The following is a 25318-nucleotide window of genomic DNA, read 5'->3' on the forward strand; positions in this document are numbered from 1 at the left end:
AAAGGGTTAAAGACATTACCCGCCCACCCAGGGTAGATGAAGCAAGACCACAACACAGCCCATGTATGTATGGTGACTCGGAGAGGTAGGTGTACATACTCCGTTATATCACGAGCGATCTTATTCGCCTGCAGCATGCGTTTCCAGAAGGTGGTATGGTCCCTGGTTTTCGTGTGCATTTACGTAAAGCCGGCAGGTAGGTTGTTTATGAACTGGTATTCGCATGTGAAAGACTTTATGATCTTTTGTGTCTTGTGTGCCTTTGAAAGTTTACTCAGTCGGTACGCTATGCCCGGGACCAACATACACACGGGTAATGGTTACAGTCGAATAAATATAGCAACGTTAGGCAGTACTGAAATTATTGTAACTCGAGGTGGTATGGGTTTGAATGCGTTCCCCACCAACCTATTTCCATACTCCGTATTAGTGCACGACATCCTGTAATGTTACTTTCTAACACAGGTGGTGCGATCCACCAAAACGCTGAACACCCACCACGTCACTGTCTTGATTTAAGGGAAGGTGGGGTATCCTTGTGGTTAACGCTTTCGCTCGTCATGCCGAAGACCCGGGTTCGATTCTCCACAAGGGTTCAGTGTGTGAAGCCCATTTCTGGTGTTGAAATATAACTAACGGCTTCGTAAAACTATACTCACTCACACTCTGTCGTAAAATCTTGGATCCTTACTATCGATGGTTCACTGAATGATTGGATGACGTCACTGTACATCAGTAGCAAATATACCTATTGTTTGTCATGTTTCTGTAATCAAATGCCTATAGCCAGTTACATGTGCCTGTGTTGCTACAAAAGTTTAATGTATACACCAGTTAACCAGGGCTCTATGGAGCGTTACAGTGTATTTATACACAGGTGCAGATCGGGTTTCTGTCATTGATTGATCGAGTGTTTAGAAATTCTCACAATAAAACCCAGGATGTGTTCCTGGCGTCATTCAAGATACCAAGGTGTACAGGGGTGTTGTCAGAGAACGCCCCACCTTCAGTGATGGTCTCTGATTCTAAACTATGGCTTTATAATACAGGAGTATATGATACCCATGTTGAAACCTGCAGTATGCATCACTGATTCCTGAACAAAGAACGTGGATGAAACACGATAAGAAGTCTATTCCAACCGCGCTGTTATGAATAACGAAGGCAGCCAAAACATTGAATCTCTGCAGTGTTATGCGTAGCGTTTTGTCTAGTGAGTGTCTTTTGGAGTGAGTGTCATTTTACGCCGCTTTCAGCAATATTCTCGCAATATTAAGACTTGGGACACAGTAAATGGGCTTCACACTATGTACCTATATGGGGAATGAGCATGAGCGCACACTTTCACCACTTGGGTCGCCTCCATATAGCTGATTAGTGCTGAGTGCAGTGTAAAACTAAAATCACTCACTCACTTTAACCACTAGACCAGCCGTGGGCTGTCAAGAACTGGTGCAAGTATAGGTCCAAGATGTATGGATGCTGAAGCATACAGAATGAAAACTGTTAAAATCCCAAGAACGCCAACTGGAGGTTACACGTAAATTAACGTATGTTTGTAGCATTCAGTATTTATCCAAAACACACCCGTTCTGTTGAGTGTTTTGCCGTTTTATTTTTAAAGCTACGAGACTTGAGGGTGAAACAGCCACGATGTTGTGTGTATATGTGTGACTGTACGTGTTAGAAACAGCTTCTTTCATCACACGGGAAAAATGCTATGTTAAATTATACACTTGAATTTGTCACTAGCGATTGACGTCACGAATCAGAAACGTAAGGAAACCAATGTGTTATGCTTATTTCAGTGGACGGCTGTGCGGGCCATGTGGAGTTGGCAGCCACGGTCCAACAGGCCAGCATCTTCTCCACAAACTATCCCAGCAGCTACGACAAGTGAGTAAAACAGCAAGAGATTACTGTCTGTAACACGGACCCCGTGGTATAGTTGACAGAGTGTCTGCTCGGAGTTGGTGTGCAGTTCGAACCAGATATCTAACGATTTGTTATAATACAGAAAATTATTATTGTCCAAACCATATAGCAGAAATTAACTGTGGCCTAAATGATAAAGACATTGATTATTTCTGATGAAATAGAGATATATGTTGTACCCAATGATACGGGAATTACTATTAACCTCACGACAGAGAAATTAACTATTGATCTGATAATACAGGAACTAACTATTAACATATTGATACAGAAATTAACTACTGACCTGATTATATAGAAAATAACTACTGACCTGATTATACAGCAAATAACTACTGACACGATGATACAGGAATTAATTGTTGACCTGATTATACAGGAATTAACTACTGACTTGATGATACAGGAATTCACTATTGACCTGATGATACAGAAATTAACTACTGACCTGGTAATACAGGAATTAACTACTGACTTGATGATACAGGAATTAATTGTTGACCTGATTATACAGGAATTAACTACTGACTTGATGATACAGGAATTCACTATTGACCTGATGATGCAGAAATTAACTTAGTCTACTGACCTGGTAATACAGGAATTAACTACTGACACGATGATACAGGAATTAATTGTTGACCTGATTATACAGGAATTAACTACTGACTTGATGATACAGGAATTCACTATTGACCTGATGATACAGAAATTAATTACTGACCTGGTAATACAGGAATTAACTATTGGCCCGATGATACAGGAATTGACTATTGCCCTGATGATACAGGAATTAGCTGGTAGCCTGATGACAGGGTGATTGACTACTGACTTGGAAAACATGTGGTGGCAGTGATTCAGAGATTAATTATGGACCTGACCCACTGTGTAAGTGTTGCCTAATAGTACATTAACAACACACCGGAAGTACAAATACGTGCAGCATCAGCCATGAACTCCCTCCTCTTGTAGTGGAGCGTCCTGCAGCTGGAGACTGTATCCCATGACGACAGGTGCCCGAGTATACGTCGAGGTAGTGGACGTAGACCTGGACGACACACACGGCGTCTGCAGTGACAACCTCACACTGTACAGCGGTAGGAACCTTTTGTTCTGAATCTGAATTATCTTTGTGGAATTTTCACAGGAAATAGGTAACAAAATTGTCATATTTTATTTACTTCTGTCTCGGTACTTCATATCCAGATGTGCTTATAACTATTTTATGAGAATTTCGTGAACGGTTCCGACACTGAAAACAGACACATGACCTCTGGACGCTAAAACATATTAGTTAGTGAGTGAGTGATACAATCACTTTAAGAATGAAAAAAAATGTAATCAATACATTCAAAGTATAGGTATTTAGATTTAGTCACGTCAGTAAGAGATGAATGAGTTGATCAATGCCTTTTTGCCAAGCCATTCGGTTACAGTATAGGAGGTCGGTTACATCTGGTCACTAATACTGAATCAGCAGTGCCAATGGTCCTCTGTTACTGACAGGGGCCTTTTTGCCAAGCCATTCGGTTACAGTATGGGAGGTCGGTTACAGTATGGGAGGTCGGTTACAGTATGGGAGGTCGGTTACAGTATGGGAGGTCGGTTATATCTGGTCACTAATACTGAATCAGCAGTGCCAATGGTCCTCTGTTACTGACAGGGGCCTTTTTGCCAAGCCATTCGGTTACAGTATGGGAGGTCGGTTACAGTATGGGAGGTCGGTTACAGTATGGGAGGTCGGTTACAGTATGGGAGGTCGGCTACAGTATGGGAGGTCGGTTACAGTATGGGAGGTCGGCTACAGTATGGGAGGTCGGTTACAGCATGGGAGGTCGGTTACAGTATGGGAGGTCGGTTACAGTATGGGAGGTCGGTTACATCTGGTCACTAATACTGAATCAGCAGTGCCAATGGTCCTCTGTTACTGACAGGGGCCTTTTTGCCAAGCCATTCGGTTACAGTATGGGAGGTCGGTTACAGTATGGGAGGTCGGTTACAGTATGGGAGGTCGGTTACAGTATGGGAGGTCGGATACAGTATGGGAGGTCGGCTACAGTATGGGAGGTCGGCTACAGTATGGGAGGTCGGTTACAGTATGGGAGGTCGGTTACAGTATGGGAGGTCGGTTACAGTATGGGAGGTCGGTTACAGTATGGGAGGTCGGATACATCTGGTCACTAATACTGAATCAGCAGTACCAATGGTCCTCTGTTACTGACAGGGGCCTTTTTGCCAAGCCATTCGGTTACAGTATGAGAGGTCGGTTACAGTATGGGAGGTCGGCTACAGTATGGGAGGTCGGCTACAGTATGGGAGGTCGGTTACAGTATGGGAGGTCGGTTACAGTATGGGAGGTCGGTTACATCTGGTCACTAATACTGAATCAGCAGTACCAATGGTCCTCTGTTACTGACAGGGGGTTGATGGTAAGTTGTGAGGAGGGAGGCAGCTACCTGTGGAGGAGAGGACCTTGTTTCCCACACCACGATGTGAGGAGTGCACTTTATAGTGAGCCAATGAGGAGGAGTGCTCTCTATAGTGAGCCAATGAGGAGGAGTGCACGTTATAGTTAGTCAATGAGGAGGAGTGCACGTTATAGTGAGCCAATGAGGAGGAGTGCACTTTATAGTGAGCCAATGAGGAGGAGTGCACGTTATAGTTAGCCAATGAGGAGGAGTGCACGTTATAGTTAGCCAATGAGGAGGAGTGCACTTTATAGTGAGCCAATGAGGAGGAGTGCACTTTATAGTTAGTCAATGAGGAGGAGTGCACTTTATAGTGAGCCAATGAGGAGGAGTGCACTTTATAGTGAGCCAATGAGGAGGAGTGCACGTTATAGTTAGCCAATGAGGAGGAGTGCACGTTATAGTGAGCCAATGAGGAGGAGTGCACGTTATAGTGAGCCAATGAGGAGGAGTGCACGTTATAGTTAGCCAATGAGGAGGAGTGCACGTTATAGTGAGCCAATGAGGAGGAGTGCACGTTATAGTGAGCCAATGAGGAGGAGTGCACGTTATAGTTAGCCAATGAGGAGGAGTGCACGTTATAGTTAGCCAATGAGGAGGAGTGCACGTTATAGTGAGCCAATGAGGAGGAGTGCACTTTATAGTGAGCCAATGAGGAGGAGTGCACGTTATAGTTAGCCAATGAGGAGGAGTGCACGTTATAGTGAGCCAATGAGGAGGAGTGCACGTTATAGTGAGCCAATGAGGAGGAGGGCACGTTATAGTTAGCCAATGAGGAGGAGTGCACGTTATAGTGAGCCAATGAGGAGGAGTGCACGTTATAGTGAGCCAATGAGGAGGAGTGCACGTTATAGTTAGCCAATGAGGAGGAGTGCACGTTATAGTGAGCCAATGAGGAGGAGTGCACGTTATAGTTAGCCAATGAGGAGGAGTGCACGTTATAGTTAGTCAATGAGGAGGAGTGCACGTTATAGTTAGTCAATGAGGAGGAGTGCACTTTATAGTGAGCCAATGAGGAGGAGTGCACTTTATAGTGAGCCAATGAGGAGGAGTGCACGTTATAGTTAGTCAATGAGGAGGAGTGCACGTTATAGTGAGCCAATGAGGAGGAGTGCACTTTATAGTGAGCCAATGAGGAGGAGTGCACTTTATAGTGAGCCAATGAGGAGGAGTGCACGTTATAGTTAGCCAATGAGGAGGAGTGCACGTTATAGTTAGCCAATGAGGAGGAGTGCACTTTATAGTGAGCCAATGAGGAGGAGTGCACTTTATAGTGAGCCAATGAGGAGGAGTGCACTTTATAGTGAGCCAATGAGGAGGAGTGCACTTTATAGATAGCCAATGAGGAGGAGTGCACGTTATAGTTAGGCAATGAGGAGGAGTGCACGTTATAGTTAGTCAATGGGGAGGAGTGCACGTTATAGTGAGCCAATGAGGAGGAGTGCACTTTATAGTGAGCCAATGAGGAGGAGTGCACGTTATAGTGAGCCAATGAGGAGGAGTGCACGTTATAGTTAGCCAATGAGGAGGAGTGCACTTTATAGTGAGCCAATGAGGAGTAGTGCACGTTATAGTGAGCCAATGAGGAGGAGTGCACGTTATAGTTAGTCAATGAGGAGGAGTGCACGTTATAGTGAGCCAATGAGGAGGAGTGCACTTTATAGTGAGCCAATGAGGAGGAGTGCACGTTATAGTTAGTCAATGAGGAGGAGTGCACGTTATAGTTAGTCAATGAGGAGGAGTGCACGTTATAGTTAGCCAATGAGGAGGAGTGCACTTTATAGTGAGCCAATGAGGAGGAGTGCACTTTATAGTGAGCCAATGAGGAGGAGTGCACTTTATAGATAGCCAATGAGGAGGAGTGCACGTTATAGTTAGGCAATGAGGAGGAGTGCACGTTATAGTTAGTCAATGGGGAGGAGTGCACGTTATAGTGAGCCAATGAGGAGGAGTGCACTTTATAGTGAGCCAATGAGGAGGAGTGCACGTTATAGTGAGCCAATGAGGAGGAGTGCACGTTATAGTTAGCCAATGAGGAGGAGTGCACTTTATAGTGAGCCAATGAGGAGTAGTGCACGTTATAGTGAGCCAATGAGGAGGAGTGCACGTTATAGTTAGTCAATGAGGAGGAGTGCACGTTATAGTGAGCCAATGAGGAGGAGTGCACTTTATAGTGAGCCAATGAGGAGGAGTGCACGTTATAGTTAGTCAATGAGGAGGAGTGCACGTTATAGTTAGTCAATGAGGAGGAGTGCACGTTATAGTTAGCCAATGAGGAGGAGTGCACGTTATAGTTAGCCAATGAGGAGGAGTGCACTTTATAGTGAGCCAATGAGGAGGAGTGCACTTTATAGTGAGCCAATGAGGAGGAGTGCACTTTATAGTGAGCCAATGAGGAGGAGTGCACGTTATAGTTAGTCAATGAGGAGGAGTGCACGTTATAGTGAGCCATTGAGGAGGAGTGCACGTTATAGTTAGCCAATGAGGAGGAGTGCACGTTATAGTGAGCCAATGAGGAGGAGTGCACGTTATAGTTAGTCAATGAGGAGGAGTGCACTTTATAGTGAGCCAATGAGGAGGAGTGCACTTTATAGTGAGCCAATGAGGAGGAGTGCACGTTATAGTGAGCCAATGAGGAGGAGTGCACTTTATAGTGAGCCAATGAGGAGGAGTGCACTTCATAGTTAGCCAATGAGGAGGAGTGCACTTTATAGTGAGCCAATGAGGAGGAGTGCACTTTATAGTGAGCCAATGAGGAGGAGTGCACGTTATAGTGAGCCAATGAGGAGGAGGGCACTTTATTGTGAGCCAATGAGGAGGAGTGCACGTTATAGTTAGCCAATGAGGAGGAGTGCACTTTATAGTGAGCCAATGAGGAGGAGTGCACGTTATAGTGAGCCAATGAGGAGGAGTGCACGTTATAGTTAGTCAATGAGGAGGAGTGCACGTTATAGTGAGCCAATGAGGAGGAGTGCACTTTATAGTGAGCCAATGAGGAGGAGTGCACGTTATAGTTAGTCAATGAGGAGGAGTGCACGTTGTAGTTAGTCAATGAGGAGGAGTGCACGTTATAGTTAGCCAATGAGGAGGAGTGCACGTTATAGTTAGCCAATGAGGAGGAGTGCACTTTATAGTGAGCCAATGAGGAGGAGTGCACTTTATAGTGATCCAATGAGGAGGAGTGCACTTTATAGTGAGCCAATGAGGAGGAGTGCACGTTATAGTTAGTCAATGAGGAGGAGTGCACGTTATAGTGAGCCATTGAGGAGGAGTGCACGTTATAGTTAGCCAATGAGGAGGAGTGCACGTTATAGTGAGCCAATGAGGAGGAGTGCACGTTATAGTTAGTCAATGAGGAGGAGTGCACTTTATAGTGAGCCAATGAGGAGGAGTGCACTTTATAGTGAGCCAATGAGGAGGAGTGCACGTTATAGTGAGCCAATGAGGAGGAGTGCACTTTATAGTGATCCAATGAGGAGGAGTGCACTTTATAGTGAGCCAATGAGGAGGAGTGCACGTTATAGTTAGTCAATGAGTAGTAGTCCAGGAGCTGACATCTCCTTTCTCTAACTCACTTTCGCTGCACACTCACTTAAGTCTTTAGTCTTCCCACATGGTCATAATGTGTGAAGGCCATATCTGGTGTATCTAGCCTTGATGTTGCTAGAATATTGAAGTTGAACTCATTCACGGACATTTGTCCATGTCATCACTATACATAACAGTACTAAACATACCATTACCACTGATGTCAGTACTAGACGTGCCAGTACTATACGTACCAATACTACTGATGCTAGTACCATACATACCAGTACTACACCAGTACTAGACATACCAGTACTACACATGCCAACACTACACAAAACAGTACTACACATACCAATACTACTGATGCCAGTACCAGACATACCAGTACTACACATGCCAACACTACATAAAACAGTACTATACATACCAATACTACTGATGCCAGTACCAGACATACCAGTACTACACATGCCAACACTACACAAAACAGTACTATACATACCAATATGACTGATGCCAGTACTAGGCATACCAGTACTACACATGCCAACACTACACAAAACAGTACTAAACATAGGTAGTTATACTACTGATATCAGTACTGCACATGCCAGTACTATACATACCAGTACTACACATACCAGTACAACACATACCAGTACTACAGATACTGGTACTACAGATATCAGTGCTACACATACAAATACTACACAGACCTACTCAAACCAACACCATACATACCAGTACTACACATGCCAGTACTGTAGATACCAGTACTACACATACCGGTTCTACGCATACAGTACTACAGATAGTAGTACTATATATACTAATACTACATATACTAGTACTACAGATACCATTTCTACACATATCAGTAGTCAAACACAACACAAAACAGTATCGTCACTGCGGTAATTAAAAATTAATTTACTAGTACATACAAGTATTTCTAGCATTTCTAGCATTTCTAGCATTTCCGAAGTGCAGTTTAAAGTCATGAGGCCAGTAGTCCAAGGGGAGGTGTCTGAAATTGTATGCATGTGGAAGGCTTCGAACCCCAGAGATAGGGAACATTATAGCTGAGCAGTTTGCAAGATCAATCAGTTCAAAATCAGGTGAGAGCCAGGTCTTCCAATTACTGAAGGCAAGGAGTATTTATGTTCACACATCTAGGTATGGCGTACCAAATCCCAGGGATTTGACATGTCCAGGAGAATTGTTTATGAGGTATGAGCTGGTCAGCAAAACAAAGCCATGACGTCAGTGGTTGGTTTATGCGGCTCTTCAATCATTTGGAAAATTTCTGAAGAGAGTTGAAAACCTACTTTTGGAAAATGATATAACTAACTCCGTGATTATAAGTGCCCCTTCTGACCACAGGGTCTGAATAGACGAAACTTCCAAAATATATCGAAATGAACGTTATATTATGTATTCTCTTGTCAAGCATAAAACGATGTGACCAATATCAGTGTGCTATGTTTAATACAGGGACTAGCATGTATAAGACGATGTGACCAACATCAGTGTGCTATGTTTGATACAGGGACTAGCATGTTTAAGACGATGTGACCAATATCAGTGTGCTATGTTTAATACAGGGACTAGCATGTATAAGACAATGTGACCAATATCAGTGTGCTATGTTTAATACAGGGACTAGCATGTATAAGACGATGTGACCAATATCAGTGTGCTATGTTTAATACAGGGACTAGCATGTATAAGACGATGTGACCAATATCAGTGTGCTATGTTTAATACAGGGACTAGCATGTATAAGACAGTGTGACCAATATCAGTGTGCTATGTTTAATACAGGGACTGACATGTATAAGACAATGTGACCAATATCAGTGTGCTATGTTTAATACAGGGGCTGACATGTATAAGACGATGTGACCAATATCAGTGTGCTATGTTTAATACAGGGACTGACATGTATAAGACAATGTGACCAAAATCAGTGTGCTATGTTTAATACAGGGACTAGCATGTATAAGACAATGTGACCAATATCAGTGTGCTATGTTTAATACAGGGACTGACATGTATAAGACAATGTGACCAAAATCAGTGTGCTATGTTTAATACAGGGACTGACATGTATAAGACAATGTGACCAATATCAGTGTGCTATGTTTGATACAGGGACTAGCATGTATAAGACAATGTGACCAATATCAGTGTGCTATGTTTAATACAGGGACTAGCATGTATAAGACAATGTGACCAATATCAGTGTGCTATGTTTAATACAGGGACTGACATGTATAAGACGATGTGACCAATATCAGTGTGCTATGTTTAATACAGGGACTAGCATGTATAAGACGATGTGACCAATATCAGTGTGCTATGTTTAATACAGGGACTGACATGTATAAGACGATGTGACCAATATCAGTGTGCTATGTTTAATACAGGGACTGACATGTATAAGACAATGTGACCAATATCAGTGTGCTATGCTTAATACAGGGACTAGCATGTATAAGTCAATGTGACCAATATCAGTGTGCTATATTTAATACCGGGACCAGCATGTATAAGACAATGTGACCAATGTCAGTGTGCTATGTTTAATGCAGGGACTGACATGTATAAGACAATGTGACCAATATCAGTGTGCTATGTTTAATACAGGGACTAACATGTATAAGACAATGTGACCAAAATCAGTGTGCTATGTTTAATACAGGGGCTGACATGTATAAGACAATGTGACCAATATCATTGTGCTATGTTTGATACAGGGACTAGCATGTATAAGACGATGTGACCAACATCAGTGTGCTATGTTTGATACCGGGACTAGCATGTATAAGACAATGTGACTAATATCAGTGTGCTATGTTTAATAGAGGGGCTGACATGTATAAGACAATGTGACCAATATCAGTGTGCCATGTTTGATACAGGGACTAGCATGTATAAGACGATGTGACCAAAATCATTGTGCTATGTTTAATACAGGGACTATCATGTATAAGACGATGCGACCAATATCAGTGTGCTATGTTTAATACAGGGACTAGCATGTATAAGACGATGTGACCAACAATGTGACCAATATCATTGTGCTATATTTAATACAGGGACTAGCATGTATAAGACAATGTGACCAATGTCAGTGTGCTATGTTTTATACAGGGGCTGACATGTTTAAGACAATGTGACCAATATCAGTGTGCTATGTTTAATACAGGGACTAGCATGTATAAGACAATGTGACCAATATCAGTGTGCTATGTTTGATACAGGGACTAGCATGTATGAGACGATGTGACCAATATCAGTGTGCTATGTTTAATACAGGGGCTGACATGTATAAGACGATGTGACCAATATCATTGTGCTATGTTTGATACAGGGACTAGCATGTATAAGACAGTGTGACCAATGTCAGTGTGCTATGTTTGATACAGGGACTAGCATGTATAAGACAATGTGACCAAAATCAGTGTGCTATGTTTAATACAGGGACTCACATGTATATGACGATGTGACCAATATCAGTGTTCTACGTTTGATACAGGGACTAGCATGTATAAGACAATGTGACCAATATCAGTGTGCTATGTTTGATACAGGGACTAGCATGTATAAGACAATGTGACCAATATCAGTGTGCTATGTTTGATACAGGGACTCACATGTATAAGACGATGTGACCAATATCAGTGTGCTATGTTTGATACAGGGACTAGCATGTATAAGACAATGTGACCAATATCAGTGTGCTATGTTTAATGCAGGGGCCGACATGTATAAGACGATGTGACCAATATCAGTGTGCTATGTCTAATACAGGGGCTGACATGTATAAGACAATGTAACCAACATCAGTGTGCTATGTTTGATACAGGGACTAGCATGTATAAGACAATGTGACCAATATCAGTGTGCTATGTTTAATACAGGGGCCGACATGTATAAGACGATGTGACCAATATCAGTGTGCTATGTTTAATACAGGGGCTGACATGTATAAGACAATGTAACCAACATCAGTGTGCTATGTTTGATACAGGGACTAACATGTATAAGACAATGTGACCAATATCAGTGTGCTATGTTTGATACAGGGGCTGACATGTATAAGACAATGTGACCAATATCAGTGTGCTATGTTTGATACAGGGACTAGCATGTATAAGACGATGTGACCAATATCATTGTGCTATGTTTGATACAGGGACTAGCATGTATAAGACAGTGTGACCAATATCAGTGTGCTATGTTTGATACAGGGAGTAGCATGTATAAGACAATGTGACCAATATCAGTGTGCTATGTTTAATACAGGGGCTGACATGTATAAGACAATGTAACCAACATCAGTGTGCTATGTTTGATACAGGGACTAACATGTATAAGACGATCTGACCAATGTCATTGTGCTATGTTTGACACAGGGACTAGCATGTATAAGACAATGTGACCAATATCAGTGTGCTATGTTTGATACAGGGGCTGACATGTATAAGACGATCTGACCAATATCATTGTGCTATGTTTGACACAGGGACTAACATGCATAAGACAATGTGACCAATATCAGTGTGCTATGTTTGATACAGGGGCTGACGATGGGGGAAGCATGTTGGAACGACTATGTGGAAGACCTGCACCTACCCTGGTGAAGTCAGAGCCCGGGGGGTCCATGTACATGTCCTTCACTACTGACAGTGCTATTGTGGGCCGGGGATTCGCTCTCAGATTTTGGGAGGTGAATGAAGGTAAGGCATTTTCATCTCACTCATGAAATATATCGATACATGAGTATCACGCGGTGTGAAATTCCTCTTCAGTAATTGTATAAGACTGACTGTAACGTCCCTAACCCTTCTGTGTTCCGGCGTTGATCATCGATCGCCAGAGGCGTAGGAGGTCGTGCCATATTCTGCTCACTGTATGTCATTGTATCACATCTACATGCATATACAAGCCGTTGTAATATACCTGGACAAGTGAGTGAGTGCAGCCGCATTCAGAAATATTCCAGCTATATGGAATATAATCGACTTTGGACCAGACAATCCAGTGTTCAACAGCGTGAGCATCCATCTGCTCAGTGGGGAACCGATGACATGTGTCAACAAAGTCAGCGAGCTTGACCACCCGACCACGTTTGTCGCCTCTTACGACAAGCTGGGTTGCTGAAGGCCTGTTCTACTCCGGACCTTCACGGGGTCCGTGGAAAAGTGCTCACATCGGATTTTCAAAGTATTCATTCTCACACGTCTTCCCACAGGGGATGGTGGTGTGAACTACCCTAGGTGTATACCCGGTACGGTGCAGACGGTGGGGATAGGTGCCACACCCGTAAGGCTGGAACTACCCGACTACAGTGCGGGGTGAGTAATATAGGTAAAGGTTGAAGTCATGTTTTATACAGCGTGGTGAGTTGGTGTCCAACAGGTTTCCTATTCCCATTGGAATATTTTATTGCGTGGTGATATTGAATATCGAAGGCAGTGACTGTCAAAGGTTTTCAAGGGGCTTTTACAAGATCGGTTTGTAAAGGTATGTCACTATCTGTTAATACAACTGTTATTTGGCTGTTCCAGGGGCTCGACCTGTAATTTCCAGCTTGAGACCGACGAGGCCAACGTGTTGTTACTGAGGCCGGTGTCGAGGACAACGGCTGCAGATATTAACTGTACAACAGACCACATCACAGTCTACGACGGTAAGGGTGGTGTTGTGATGATGTCGTAGTTGGTGGTGGTTGTAGTGTTGGTGTTGTTGTTGGTGGTGATGGTGTTGGTAGTTGTTGTGGTGGTGATTGGTGGTGGTAGTGTTGTTATTGGCGATGACGATGGTGTTGGTGGTGTTGGCGTTTGTTGTGGTGATGGCGGTTGTGACTGCAGTTGTGGTGATTGGGGTAGTGGTAGTGTTGTTGATGGTGGTAGTGTTGCTGTTGGTGGTAGTGGTAGTAGTGTTGTCGTTGGTGCTGGTAGTGTTAGTGATGGAGTTGGTGTCGGTGATGGTGGTAGTAGTGGTGGAACGATATGCTGTGAAGCACGTTGATATTGATATATGCCAAGCACACTTCGGGATTCCCCCGGCCTTATACTATTGGAATGTTATTCAGTATCAATTATATTGCAGGGTCGTCAAATAACAGCGCCCCCATTGCTTTGTGGTGTACTGAAACGGGCTTCACCACCGTCTACAGCTCCGGGAGCTCGTTGCTCCTTCAAACCAGACTTGCCCAGAGAGTGAACAGCCGTAGCCCAGCGCAGCTTGGTCTAATGGTGTACAGACAGCTCAAAGCATCAGGTAACTGGAAGAACATAGACAGAAGACAAACTGTTCCTTGGTGCCAAAAACAACATAAGAAATACAGAAATACACGCTGTTACCGCTCACATCACCTGACGCGGACCTGGGTGTTGTTGGAGAAACAGAGATACTACAAACACTCCTCAAACATCAACCTGTCTCGAGACGAGATGGTTTTGAGACGATTTTGAGAGATCGATGGGTGTTAGGGAAAGTATTAAGGATTTACATGCAGTCTTGGAAAACGAAACTTCAAAGTTACCAATCTCATAATTCTACATGCACACACAGCGAGCAGACCCACACTCACTACACATAGACTCAGCGATGACCCGTGCTGTTCCAGGAAGTTGTGACAGCAGTGTGTTCCCGACTGTCCAGATTCCCTTCAGCCCAGTTTACATGTGGATACCGTTCTCCTTCAGACAGGAGTGAGTACCAGTATACCGTTATGGCTTCACAATGGGACTAAATCTGCTTCAACAAAGTCAAGGCAGTTACTTATGATGACTTACTCATGTTGCAAGTTCAGAGAGCCTCAATTACAGACCACATCAGTATAATGTATCGGCAATTACTGCTCAGGTGCATGTTTGGACTAAACGGGTACACAGATAATTCTCTCATGGAAAATATTAATTTTAAGGTGGACGCATTGCGATATTATTAAAATCATAACCCTACACGAATTGTATGTGGTTCAACACATCGTAGAAGAATGTCAGTATTGGGTATAAACCAATGTGATAACCAAACAATCGCTTTTTCAGAATCGAAATCGAAGACAAGGCGGATCTTGTCTTATCTAAGGGATGCAACTTTACTTGCCGCTGTGTCGACGCAGTATGTGCAGTTATAGCTGAGCCCGAAGAAATGGGTTCGAGCCGCGATGCGGTTACAATATATGAAGGTCATATACACCTGTTGTTACAACTCGTGTCAAGGACCATCTGCAAATGTACTAGCATGTAAAAGTTTTCCTGATCTGTCTAACCATAGACTGCATCCTTCGCAGTGGCCAGTCCTGCCCCGTGTCAGCCGGTATCCATTCACTCGGACCATCCAGTAGCTTGGTTATCACTGTTCTAGGGTCAACGTCAATGACACCCCCAAAGTGCGGCGTCAACTACATACAAGTGTCTTCCTGTAAGTGTGACTAGGCTCTATAATTACTATGCAGTTGTAAAATCTGTAGTTTTATTTAAGTTCGTCAGTGAAACACACCATGGGATTGAGGTTCTCGTAGTACCTGTGGTATTTAAAAGGATATGGGTATTCTTTCTGCGTTTCCCATCTAACGCCATCCCTCAGTTTTCGTTTCCGTGACGTTTTCTCACCTCAAACTTCTCAGCCGTCGTGGCAAGTTACTCCTTTTTGTGATGGCAACATTCCAGTTATATCTGTGTTTCTGCGGGGTGAGGTTGGAGATAAGGCACACACAAAAAGGACGGATAATCTCAGAGTTACATCGTATTTGCTTCTAGAAGAGCGGGCATGAAGAAGGAGGCAGGTTAAAGTCTCTTCCTGGTCATTTGTAAAGCCGCTTCAGTTGTTGTTTATCAAAAGTGAGTTTAGTTTACGCCGCTTTTATCAGTATTCCAGCCATACCACGGCGGGGGAAACCAGGAGTGAGCTTCATAGACGCTTGGGTGGAATCGAACCCGGATCTTCGGTGTGACGAACGCTTTAACTAGTAGGCTACCCAACCGCCCCAGTTAATCAAGCTGTTCTCACCTGAAGGTGAATTGCTGGGTGTTGGTAGGCACACACTTTAGAGTACAAACGTTATTTAATAAATTGTGAATGATAATTTCGTTTGAAACATGACATTAAATTGATATACATGTAGCTGTTTGTTTCGTAAGCATGGTCATTGGGTGTGTTTGTGTTTGTGTACGTGCGTGCGTGCATGCGCTCGCGCGCGTCTGTGTGTATGCCGTGTATATTGTCTTCACTGGGTTGATACCAGAAGTAATGCAGGTCTCCGGCGTCTGTGAGTTTGGAGAACTTACAAGTATAGGTATGATGCTGACAAACCTAAACACACAGCACTGACTGACTCACTCACTCTTACAGATGCTGACACTATGGGCTTCCTGCACCAACCCAAGTGCTCGGACGAGGGGCAGCCATATTACCGGGCCGAAGAGACGGAGCTTGTCATTGGGCAAGCCATGGATGGTCCTGGCGTCAGATACCTGGTGGAGGTCAAGGCCGAAGGTGAACCACTTCCTGGATAGAGTATTTTTTATGGATATCAACTTCTTTGTTATGAGAACACAACGTTTCGGTTTACACAACATTGTGCCAACATATGGCCAATCTACCCGTGTACATCCTTATCAACTTGTGTTTGTACCTCATCATCCTTCATCCCTAATCCCCGAACGTGTTAATCATGTACATCATCCTTAATCTCCAATCATGTGTTATGTATACATAATCCTATCATGTGTAATGTAATCACCATTGGCTTCCATCCTTAATCCCCAATCATGTACATCGTCCTTAATCCCCAATCTGTGTTATGTATACATAATCCTATCATGTGTAATGTAATTACCATTGGCTTCCATCATTGTTATCATAACTGTCGCCTTCCTATCAGTGCTTGTTTATACTAGCTTCCATCTTTCGTTAATTCATTCCACTTGTTACTTTGTTATTGTTTACCTGTACCTATAAATATAGCTCTGTACCCCCTTCTCATTCACCTGCTGAAGGGGTAAGCATTAACTCCCAAACGTTGTGTTCTCATAATATAGAAGGTGATATCCTGATACTTCCTGGTCGCCAACAATAGCGAGCGGATCTGGTTGGCATTCGTCTACAATTCTTAAAACCTCACTTCAGGCGCATTGTGAAAAGCTGGGCAAATAAGGAGCATGTACGCACTCGCGCATAACGGTGGTGGTATTAATTTGTTAAATGTTAAATGTATCTGTTACCTTGCATAGCCCTTGTTACTCTCGTTACACACGGGTATAGACGTCATCAGCAAAGTCCAGTGTGAGACTTGTTATTGCTTTTACAGATTACATGTAGAGTATGTGTGTCTCATTTACGACCTCACACATTTCAGGGTACAGGTGTAAGGAGAAGACAAACGATATCATGGTCTCAGGACAAACCAACACCCTGCGCATGGACCTCCCTGTCTTCCAGGGAACGGCAAGGTACACGCCAACCCCACTCACAAAGCGCGATACACCTGTGATAGTGTGAATACGGTGACGACGGAGTGAGCGACGGAGTGTGAGTGAATGAGTGAGTGAGTGAGTGAGTGCTGTCATCTGTCGTTATGTTTAGTCTTGTGTCGTCATGAGCTTATGGGTTCACATTCATCGCCAAGCGTAACAGTGAGCTCCGGATAACAGTCAATACACTAACTCGTGGATCAGCTAACTCAGTCTTGTGTGTTTGAGGGAGTTTAGTTTTACGCCACTTTTAACGATAGTCCAACAATATTACGGCGGGGAACACCAGGAATGGTCTTTACACATTTGACCCATATGGGGAATCGAACCTGGGTCTTAAGCCTGGCGAACGAACGTCTACCACCCGGCTACCCCACAGCCTTGTGTACAACTCAAGTGTGTATATACCACAACGTACAACATCACGCAGCCACTCACCTGTGTCATGTACCATAAAGTATAGGAGAAACATCTACCTGACCAGCTTCTGTTTCAGCTCTGCCCAGTGTACATTCAGGCTGAAGGCGATAGGAACGGACAACCTGGTCAGTTTAACATTTAAGGACAGCAACCTGGTCCGAAGGGAAGGTGTACAGTGCAGGGGCGAGCACTTCGTGGTGTACGACGGTCAGTAGGCTGTTAAAATATTCATTAACAGAATGTTCATATATTAAGTTTCTGAGGTAAAATGTGGTTTAGTGATAACCTGCACTTACATCCGACACGTACGTATGCACATGCCTGTACTTCTCGACACACTTGCGGACGGAGTACTCCGGTACGGAAGCCATCCCAATCCTCATACTGTTGATCACTAGATTGTCCTGTCAAGACTCTGTTATTTACAGACAGCCGCCATATAGATGAAATAGTGCTATGAGCGGCGTTAAACAACAAACCAAGCGAAGACTCCCAACTTCATCAGGTGATAGAGTATCGCCCGTCTTCCCGAAGACCAGGGTGTGATAACTAACATGGGTGTAACATTTGAAAACTGCGGTGACCCCGCCAGGATTTTGCTGGAATATTGTTAAAACAGCGTAAAGCCTCACTCACTCACTCACTTCACCACGCAGGATACAACCGGTCGTCACCCCGACTGGGGGAGTACTGCGGTCAGCGATTCACTCGGCCGCCGGTCTTCACAAGTACATCTGCCTACCTATTTGTGGAACTCATAGCCTCAACAGCCGGGCACTTCGTCCACGTGACGTGGGAATACTCCGCAGTTGAAGGTGCAGTAACTGAAAGGTCATGTTATAACTAACAAGATAGACTACGAATTGATGTATCAAATCAAGAATGGTATTCATCTAGTCAGACGAAATATTGGCTGGAGGATACGTTGTTTTCAATGCAGTCATATCTTTATGTCAATATTTTCACGTAACTTCTTTAAATGATGTTTGTATTTTGCTGGAAAGACCAAGGGAGATATTTCTATCGGTATGTAACTTCTATGATACTACAAAGGCATATGATATGATCTGGTAAAAGGCTTGCCTTTCAAAGTTTGGAATAAAGGTCACAAGTTTAGATGGATTCAATGATTTCTCCCTGAAAGGATCATTCAGGGTAGTATTGGTTCTGAACTTTCTGGTATGCACATCATAGAAAGTGGCACTCTAGAAGGAAGTGTAATTAGTCTGGCTATTTCATCGACCTACCTGTTAGTGTTGATGCTGCTAAGGTTGCAGATGACAGTTCGTTTGGGAGACGAATTGGTAGCTCTGAGTTTGTTCCAGAATCAATTCAAACTCGGTAACTATGATCACCCTTCAAAAATTAAAAGTTGGATGTTGTATCAGAATTGAACTTCCTGATATGTCATTTGATGAGAGTCTCACATGGTCTTGACATATATTGTGTCTTTCTAAGAATGTCCTTAATCTATTGAAGTGTGTGTCATAACACAATGGGTAACGGATGACTCGACCATGTTATTACTATTTAAAGCACTTATGTTATCGAGGATTGACTATGACTGCCAATTGTACATGTTGCTTCTGAAAGTCTTCAAACTTGATCTGATTCACCCTGAAGTGCTTAGAATATGCACTGGAACTTCTATAACTACTCCAGTCTCGGCTCTTGAGTTTTTGGTGTGCTCTTGTTTCTCAGAGGACCAAAATATATCCCAGAAATAAAGATGACAATGGACAGCTATCAATCAGTGACGGATATACGTAATGACAGTGTGGAGTGTATCATGAGTGACTGGTCTCATGACAAGATTCCGTTTGGTTTATACAGTCTGAAATTTTCAGGTCAACATGAAGTTGTTCACTTGAGTCCGGTATATTTATCTATCCCTCCCGAAACTGCTCCCTGGCCTCTTATGAAGCCATGGCTATACTCTGAACTGAGTTCCAAAACAATATGAAGCTGAATGTGGTGAGAGCGATTTCTGAGGATTTTATGCAGGTTTTGCCCACATTTATACTGACGCTTCCAAGGATTTGGTCATGATCTGTACTGCTGGGTCCTTCTGGATCCCTGATTAGAGTACCTCCGAGATGTTCAGGCTTCATGATTATATATCCGGTCTTTTGCAGCTGAACTCATAGCAATTCTGCAAGCTCTGAGATTGTGGATAAATATATTCACGAAGGAGGGCTTAGATTTTCAAAGCTCTCTTAGCTCTTCGAAAATCTACGTCCAGTAATTTTCCTGATTCGTTGTCAGCTATAAAGGCTATTGAGTCTGGTGTAAGTGGGTCCAGAAATGATATTGTTCTTGAACTTTTGAAACTGTGGACACAAATTTGAATGCTAAATATTTCCCATGTGATATTGTATGGGTACCAACTCATATTGGTTTGCAAGGTAATGAAACAGCTGATGTTCTTGCCATATCAGGATTACTAGAGGACGAGGCTGATAATTTTAAATTCAGGCCCTGCCAAAAAGATTTCGAATGTGCCGTTGGGAAGTCGGTCTCCATTCAGTGGCAAAATTTGTGGGATGGCAGATCTACTGGAAGACAGATGTACAGACTCGGTCTTTAATAATGCAAAGTTGTAAAATTCGCCGTCGGTTTTTAACTAGGCTTCGTCTTGGGCACTGTGGGGCTTAATGCCTACGTATTTCTGATTGAGTATCACCCCTGTGTGACCAATACAGGGATAAGACGCAGTTCTGGGCTACCCGTTATATCAACATCAGACAATTTTTTAAAAGTACTGTGCTTGAAAAATGCGAGATATTCTCCCTTGTTGCCACATCGAGCCCGATATGAGAGTACGCTACCGCATCAGGCAAATATTAGATAGTCTAAGCATATGTTCCCCAGTAGCAACATTAAGCCAAATATATGTATTGATTTTAAATCGTTATAACATTTCTCTTTCTGTTTGATTTTCTGCTTTTTGTTGAACGAACATAATATTTTATGTACATTGTTTGTATTTATATATTTTCAAAAATAAAATTATTTGCTTGATGTTTTAATACATATCATTAGGTAGAAGATTCTGTCATGTAAGGAAAGTATTTAGGTAGTGTATGCCGTTCAGCGTCAATTCATGTGTTAGGCGTAAATAGACCCGATTTCTGGTCCAAGTCGCCACACAAACTACATCACTACCACCAACGTCTGTGAGCGCTTTGTTTCCGTGCACACAACACCCCGTTAAAATGTGTTTCATAATAATGATGTTATAAAGAAAACTCCAAACAACACTTGCTTGACTTACATTTAGACGGGGACTGATTTTCAAAGACACCCCTATTATATCCTTTCATATACATTGTGTCAAGATATCCATTTTCGCTCTGTTTACAGTCTGTTCAGATATGATACTTTAATGGCCATTCAGTATTTAATTTGAACTCTTACCAAGTAAAACATGATAATACCTTATGTCGTTATACGGTCGTCATATGTTTTCGATCGGCCATTACGATTCCCATTTATAGCTTGAATAATGCGGGCATGCATGTCAATAAGACGACCCCCGCTATTGCTGGGACATAAATATACTATGAATCAAAGTCTCAGGCGTCAACATCAGTAAAAACTCAAAGAAAGATTAATTTTAACTCGGGAATCATTAATGCAATATCTACCTCGTGATCAAACGCATACATATCCTAAATCTTTACTCCAAAGATGCTATTGTTTCGCCTGCCTACTTTACACACTACCCTACAAGGTCACGTTACTAGTCATGTGACCACGCTGATTGATTTATTTTCATGGCAAGCCAAAACCGCAAAATAGATTACGTAATATCGGCAATGAATTGAAAAATTCATTTGCAAACAGGCACTGGTGCCGTTATATTATTTAGTCTACAGAAGGTTTCAATGCAAAAAGGACAGTTACTGACAGTAATTATGAGTCTCTAGATAATGATGATAAGGCTGTTAGCTTCTCACCACGATAAATGACATGGGAAATCTACTTCCGCAGGTGTTTTGTTCACGGCTAGACTTAAAACTGGTTTAGAGAAATTTAGAAAGGCAAAACCTTTATTATCTCTGCAATTTGAAATGTTTGACAGTACAGTGCAAGTTTTTAATACAATGGGCATGCCATACTATCATGACATTGCTAAAACTATTCAGTCAATGAAAGGATCGAAAACATATGACGTCATGTCCGGCGAAACTTTGAGATTGCTTCAACAGCAGTGGCGGATTAACGATAGCAAATGCGTGATATGCCTGTGAATATAACAGTTTATGACATAAACGTCATCTTGTCTGAAGGTAGGCCGTACGATATTAAAAGATTGTATTTATTTTTCGTTCACGAAACATTTTATCGTTATCCGATCGATACCCATTACGCCAATATATATAAGTTTAAATTTAAACAAAAATGTTTTATGTTCGTTGACGCCGTAACCAGAAATGTTCATTTGAATATAAAGTATAAACTCAATGTATCTTATCTAGTTAATAGAATATCAATCTGCAAATAAATCAGTGACCAACCTAGCTATTTTGTAAACTGAGGAGAGTCAAGAAAAACCTTTGCTAGGCCTTATCGTACCACGGGATATATTTCATGGCTTACATGCTACCCACGTAAAGTTACTCCATGACGTTTTCAGACAATATGACATGTATGTTTTCCAGATAACAGGTGCTCCGGAACTACTGATCTGGAATCATCGGGGAAGGACCAGTTCCTGGAATCACCGGGCTATCCGACCTCCTATGCTAGGTAAGTCCTTTCACGTCAGTGAACGATAGAGTGGGCAGGTGGTTAAAGTCTGTTTAAGGCTTTGGCTTCCTCAGATAGAAGGCTCGGGTTTGATTCTGCGCATGGGTACACCGCATGTGTTATTATGCACACTCATGTTTGTTTGATGCTAATAGGTTCAAAACACGAGATAGAGATCATATAAGGAGCACAAAAGTCTTTTATTTCCAGAAAAGTGCTAAACGGCCATCACTGTAAAGAAATATGGTATATTGTATACACGATTAAGATCAGGTTTTCTAAGGTTAAAAGTAAATGAAGGCAGATGGTGGAATGTTGATTATTGTTTAAGAATATGTCCACTTTGCGTCGTGAAAAACGAATATCATTTCCTTATAACGACAAGAAAAATATATTTTCTATAATTTTTATAGTGACCCAAATATCTTCATGTTTAAGCGCCTCATGACGACAGTGATACACTAATGCCCATATGGGCAAACTGCTACAAGACATGAATAAATACACATGACTTGACTGACGGTTCAGTTTAATACCACATTTTGCCTCCAGGAATCTGACTTGCCTTTACCTGGTCACCTCCCCGGGAGGTCACGCTGTCACACTGGAGCTACTCGACCACTCCCTCCCTGCTGACTGCTCCGACAACATCACCGTGTTTGATGGTATGACTACAGACGGTTTCTATTAATTGAATGGCCGTTCATTTCACGACGAGGCCCAGGCGACGGGAAACTTACATTCAGACATGGCGCAATTTTTAAACGTCCACAAGGAACTGCTAGTCGACTGAAATTGTTGGTTTCTTTAATAGCATCATAAAATATACAAATCACTTATTCAGGTAACAGGAAAACTGAATTTAGTGAAATATTGTTCAAACGCATTCATTTCTGCACTCTGCGCACCTGTCTCCCAGGTAACAGCACGACAAGCCCTGTGTTGGCGTCCTGGTGCACGTCCAGCAACACCACCTTGACCAGCTCCAATTCCGCCATACTACTCAAGTTTACATCAAACCCTCACTCTGAAACTAGCAGGTTCAGGGTCAGATATGTGGACGACGTACCAAAGTGTAAGTTGCGATTGTGTTACGGTTAAATGTTGCCGTGACAAAAGGTGTAAGAAATCCCCACAGAACCAGCAAAATATATAACACTGGGAAATTTGATATTTTCAATATATTTGTATTCAGCAAAAACAGCAAGATCCAAAAGATACACAAGAGAGTCTGATAGATACGCGACTCACCTAAGTATAAGTTATGATTTCCTGATAGATAAACAACATGCCTTAGTGTAAGTTTCGATTGTCCAGTAGATAAACGACGTACTTAAGTCTAAGTGGTGATTGTCTGATAGATAAACAACATACCTTGGTGTAAGTTTCGATTGTCCAGTAGATAAACGACGTACTTAAGTCTAAGTGGTGATTGTCTGATAGATAAACAACATACCTTAGTGTAAGTTTCGATTGTCCAGTAGATAAACGGCGTACTTGAGTCTAAGTGGTGATTGTCTGATAGATAAACAACATACCTTAGTGTAAGTTTATGAACATGTTAATGAACACATTGCAAGAGGACAAAGAGTAACAGAAATCGATATTCACTACAATAAGTAATATTTCGCTTACAATGAAAATGAATCACATGCAATTTCGCACAGAGAGGAAATATATAATCCTATAGATATATATGTTACACACATATCTTCTGAAAACGGGTTTCAGTATGTTACTGTCCACACATGGTCGTTCGTGGTGAAGTTGTCTCCCTTTGCAAAACTATATTTCATGTTGCAGTTGCTTCCCCTGAGGATCCCCGCGTCCTTCCCGCAATAGCAGCAGTGGTTGGACTTGCCAACAGCGTGGGGCTGGTGTTCCTTGTGTCGGCGACCTGCTGCTACTACAGGAACCGGGCCCAGAAGGACCAGATGGTCATAGAGAAACACCTGGATCTGGCGGACGAAGAGACGAAAGAATCTCAACAATAATGACATACACTGTATGTCTACGTATCAGTTGTCTTTGACAATCTTTGACTTGATGATTCTGACAAGGATAGTCTCAATGTTTGAATGATATTTGACATTATCAGGAATATACCACTTTATGCACAGTCCATGAAGGTATTGTTGCTATGGCTGAACAGAAGTAGTCAGAACCTCAGTTACATATATACTGAACAGCAAAAGAAACGCAAATGAAGTTTCGACGATATATCTTTAAACAGAAGACATAAACATGAAGGCTTACTTTTCTGAGATTTCTTTTTGTTCGAAAATTGTGGGTATCGTGCTCTTCAGTTACTGTATATTTTCTGGGTTTCGAATAACACATCCACATCCATTGATGATAAGCTTGCACTAATGTCCGCATTTATTCATGTATTTCTCTCATAATGTGTGCATATGCCACGAATATCCACCGATTTACATGGATAACCAATGATGCTACACCGCCCATATTAACCCTTCAAAGTGTGATCACACACTGGAGATCATCAATAACTTGGAAACGTCAGTGAACCATTGCAGCTTTATTGTACTTCTGTTTTTACATCGTGTCTTCCTATGATTCATTCGTCCGTTCACACACTTTCATGATACAGTGAACATTTTCCCAACGAGAACTTTTGACTGTGTTTGCTGGTTTGATTACAGTTTGAGCATCTACGCAAAAACATGGCATACATGGTAATAAATAAGTTTTTTTACCATA

The 25318-nt window shown here is 42.4% G+C and overlaps 1 protein-coding gene across 2 annotated transcripts; it reads left to right on the top strand.

The window, feature by feature from the left end:
* LOC137287387 (cubilin-like) lies at positions 1–25318 on the top strand. Of its 2 annotated transcripts, none has more exons than XM_067819658.1 (17): positions 1–85; positions 1809–1896; positions 2908–3032; positions 12521–12679; positions 13195–13297; positions 13511–13632; positions 14055–14225; positions 14575–14659; positions 15244–15374; positions 16305–16448; positions 17311–17404; positions 17922–18052; positions 18502–18660; positions 22510–22597; positions 23150–23262; positions 23517–23672; positions 24401–25318. In XM_067819658.1, the coding sequence occupies exons 1-17, from the start codon at positions 37–39 to the stop codon at positions 24589–24591; spliced, it is 2109 nt and encodes a 702-aa protein (XP_067675759.1). In that variant the 5' UTR covers positions 1–36; the 3' UTR covers positions 24592–25318. The 2 variants fall into 2 exon arrangements, with proteins under 2 accessions (XP_067675759.1, XP_067675751.1); XM_067819650.1 differs by having other exon boundaries at positions 54–196.

The sequence above is a fragment of the Haliotis asinina genome, chromosome 1, assembly GCF_037392515.1.
Source record: "Haliotis asinina isolate JCU_RB_2024 chromosome 1, JCU_Hal_asi_v2, whole genome shotgun sequence".
Taxonomy (NCBI): Eukaryota; Metazoa; Mollusca; class Gastropoda; order Lepetellida; family Haliotidae; genus Haliotis; species Haliotis asinina.

Excerpts from the sequence above, each read along its gene's own strand:
- LOC137287387 (XM_067819650.1), top strand. The coding sequence starts at position 70 with ATGGTGACTCGGAGAGGTAGGTGTACATACTCCGTTATATCACGAGCG. Across the intron at positions 13,633-14,054 it reads CCACATCACAGTCTACGACG|GGTCGTCAAATAACAGCGCC; the intron begins GTAAGGGTGGTG and ends ATTATATTGCAG. Across the intron at positions 23,263-23,516 it reads CAACATCACCGTGTTTGATG|GTAACAGCACGACAAGCCCT; the intron begins GTATGACTACAG and ends CCTGTCTCCCAG.